We start from the raw sequence: 3154 nt of genomic DNA, 5'->3' as shown, positions 1-3154 counted from the left end.
TCCCAACCCCCCCCCCCCCCCCCCCCCCTTTTCACTCCCTCGCCAAAAAATAAAAATAAATATTTGAATTCTCCTCCATCCCCAACATAAACAACCCTCCTTTTTCACTCCCTCCCCAACAAATAAAAATAAAAATAAATATTTGAATTCTCCACTCTAGATATATACAAACACAATACAAAAAATACATATATAAGGTGTATAGAAGTAGGTAAACATCGTTTCGGCGCCGTCATTATTCATTATTCGTGTCGTCTAGTATTCGTACATGGGATATTTTGTTTTTTCTCTATTTCCGGCCGGGCGGGGGGGAAAAAAAGAATTCATCATTCCCACACGGTTTCTCGACTCCATCCATCCATCCAATCCTTTCCAAGCTTTTTGAGCTTCATTCAAGACGCGCCTATATCGCCGCATTTTCCCCCACTCCCACTTCCCCCTTCCCATAAAAAAAAATCAAGAAGAAAAATAGAAAAATAAACAGGGAAACATCGATTATCTCGAAAAAAACAAAACTAACTATTGATAAGAAGCAATGCAATGAGAATGAATCCCGAAATCCCCTCTCGGGAAGGGGAAAAACAGAAACGCCGAAACTCCATCCCCCACCTCACCAAGCATCGACGACGGGCTCCGACGTGTTGAATTGGAGGTACGCCCACAGCGACGTGTCGAGATTCTTGCCCTGCGGCTCGCGCGCGTCGAACATCTGCGGTGACGCTGGAGAGGGCGCGCGCGTGCTGCAGCTATCGTTACTCTGCGCCATCTGCGGCGGCTGGGCGACGTCGCCGAGCTGCAGCGCGTCGCCGATGCGCAACATGTCGGTCGCAGCGGCGTTGTTGTTGTTGCTGCGGAACGGGAACGTCGCCATGGATGGGGAGGCTGTGGCGAGGGAGGGCGCGGCGCCGAAGGAGCCCAGGTCGGGGAATTGATTGATGGATGATGAGGATGGAGGGGCGGCGGCAGGGTGAGCATTGGGGGTGTTGGATGAGGAGAGACGCAGACCGCTGGCGTTGGGACGCGAGAAGAGCAGTTTGCGGTAGTAGAGCAGCTCGCCTTCCATGCGGGACATCTTGGAGGCCACGATGCAGCTCTCGCGGGTGGCCGTCTCGAGGAGGCCTTCGAGCTCGGCGACGCGGGCTTCGAGCTCGCGGGCGTGCTTCTCTTTGCGTTGGCGGAATGCGCGCTGGGAGACGCGGTTCTGGTCGCGGCGTTTCTGGGAGGGTTTGTTAGTTGGGGAAAGAGAAAGAGGAAGATCTACGATGAGAGTTGCTACGAGAGAGGGCTGGGGGAGGGAGGGCTGAGATGGATGAGGTGGATGAGTTGAGGTGAGGTGAGGTGAGTGCTTGAGGAGATGGTTTGACGGCGATGGATGGCCGAGATAGAGGGAGATGTTCGGATTGATGAGATGAGACGAATATGAAGATTGGGATGGATGAGATGAGATGAGATGGGATATGAGATGAGATGAGATGAGATGAGATGAGTGAGATGCTCACGTACATTGATCCTCTCTTCCGGCGGCAGCTTCTGCCGAGTAGAGCGCGCGGCTGGGCCCGGTTTTGGCTTCACCTTCTCTTTCTCGTAGTCAGCATCTGCATCAGCATCTGCAGCGGTTCTGCTACTCCTGCGCGGCTTTGTTGTCGTCGTCGCCGTCGCCGTCGCTGGTGTTGTCGACTCGGCATTCGTACTCGGCGTGCTCGATGTGCTCGACAACGCACTCGCCGTACTCGAGCGTGATGAGCGATCCATCATGGAACTTCTCTCTCTTCCTTCTGAAACTTTCGCCGTTCGCCTTTCGCCTTTCCTTTCGCCTTTCTTTCCGTTCGCCTTCTAGCTTTTCGCCCCCGGGGACAGGAGCAGGGGAGACGGCCGCGGCATCTGGATTATAAGTATTCTAAGCAGCATCGGCGGCGCAGGAAAGGGGGGAAAAACGCTCCGATGCCAGAAGCGACCTCTCCCCTGAAGTCGCCGAGCCCCAACCGGCTTCGGGATCAGCGGCGCGGACGCTGCTTAGGGACGAGAGTCATGATCGAAGGCGCCCGGGGGCGGTCGTCCCCATAATGACGTTGCGCGAGCCTCAACGCCCCTGGTGCCAGGGGGAGGCGTGCTGGCCCTGGAGTCTGGACTCTTTACGGTCTACGTCGAGCGCTGGGCGGTGGAACCCAGTGGGGACCTCCCGCGCCTTACGGACGACCCTCGCGCGCCCCCGATTCCCGAGTGAGCCATTATTCTTTATTCTTCTTGTCGTCGAGGCTCGACCCGGAGCCATGGCTGGGTCTGGTCCGATGTTTATTTGTTGTTGTCTGGTGGCGCGGAACAACAGAGAGAGGGAGAGATGGACGAACGGATCGGACGAGATTGAGCTGGTTGCTATGTTGCTATGTTGCTTGGAGATGGAGTCTTGTGAGCTCTTTCTTCTAGATGGGACCGGAGATGAGGCGCGGTTGAATCAGAAGACATCTCTCTTGAACTTCACAGATCTAGTCATTGAGGAGTATAGAACCTAGCATCATGATGGTGGTTTTGGGACGGCGAGTGCTGGATGATGAAACTACCAACCTTCTCTTCTGTTCAAGTGTTCCAGAAGAGGTATTGGAATGAATATTTGGATGGAGAGATGGTTACCCTTGGTCTCAGGCTCTCAGCAGTCACGATGATCCCTTCATCCTTCTATCTGATCTATCCCTTGACCCTCCTTATCATCCCCATGAGCCGCGGTAACGGAATATACCCATGACCCTCCCCTTCCTCATCCTCATCCTCATCCGGTTAGTGGTTGGAAGTGCATCTATCTCCCTAGAAGCAGACGGACGGAGATGGATGTGGCTGGTGAGCGGGGGCAGACAGGGAGGAGGAAGGTATTATTGGAAGAGTGAGATCTGAAACCTGGGACGGGTTCACAGGAATAGAGGGATCTGCCATCGAATCGTGTCTCTTGATCCAGATCTGTTTCATGAGAGGGCTAGAAGGGCGAGCAATATCAAACCCAGCAATTTCTCTAGAAAAGGGAAAGATAAAAAAATAAGATCATATCACAACACAGAACTGCATCCTTCACATCATCCAGACGATTCCAAGCAACACAAGCTTCTCTCCTGAGACAACCTCGGGTCCTGACATCAACTCAACAACCCACAGACGCTTCTCCCTG

The 3154-nt window shown here is 53.7% G+C and overlaps 2 protein-coding genes across 2 annotated transcripts; one reads left to right on the top strand and one right to left on the bottom strand.

Annotated features, from left to right (window-relative positions):
- Window positions 1–1124: 1124 nt before the first annotated feature.
- M430DRAFT_202375 (hypothetical protein) lies at window positions 1125–1909 on the bottom strand. The gene has a single exon (XM_024864256.1). It carries the CDS (start codon window positions 1753–1755, stop codon window positions 1273–1275), a length of 483 nt encoding a protein of 160 aa, XP_024724056.1. The 5' UTR covers window positions 1756–1909; the 3' UTR covers window positions 1125–1272.
- On the top strand, window positions 1910–2655 carry M430DRAFT_202376 (hypothetical protein). The gene has a single exon (XM_024864257.1). It carries the CDS (start codon window positions 2064–2066, stop codon window positions 2508–2510), a length of 447 nt encoding a protein of 148 aa, XP_024724055.1. The 5' UTR covers window positions 1910–2063; the 3' UTR covers window positions 2511–2655.
- The last annotated feature ends 499 nt before the right edge of the window (window positions 2656–3154 follow it).

This window comes from Amorphotheca resinae (assembly GCF_003019875.1).
Source record: "Amorphotheca resinae ATCC 22711 unplaced genomic scaffold M430scaffold_2, whole genome shotgun sequence".
NCBI lineage: Eukaryota > Fungi > Ascomycota > Leotiomycetes > Helotiales > Amorphothecaceae > Amorphotheca > Amorphotheca resinae.
This window is presented reverse-complemented; position numbering and strand designations above follow the sequence as displayed.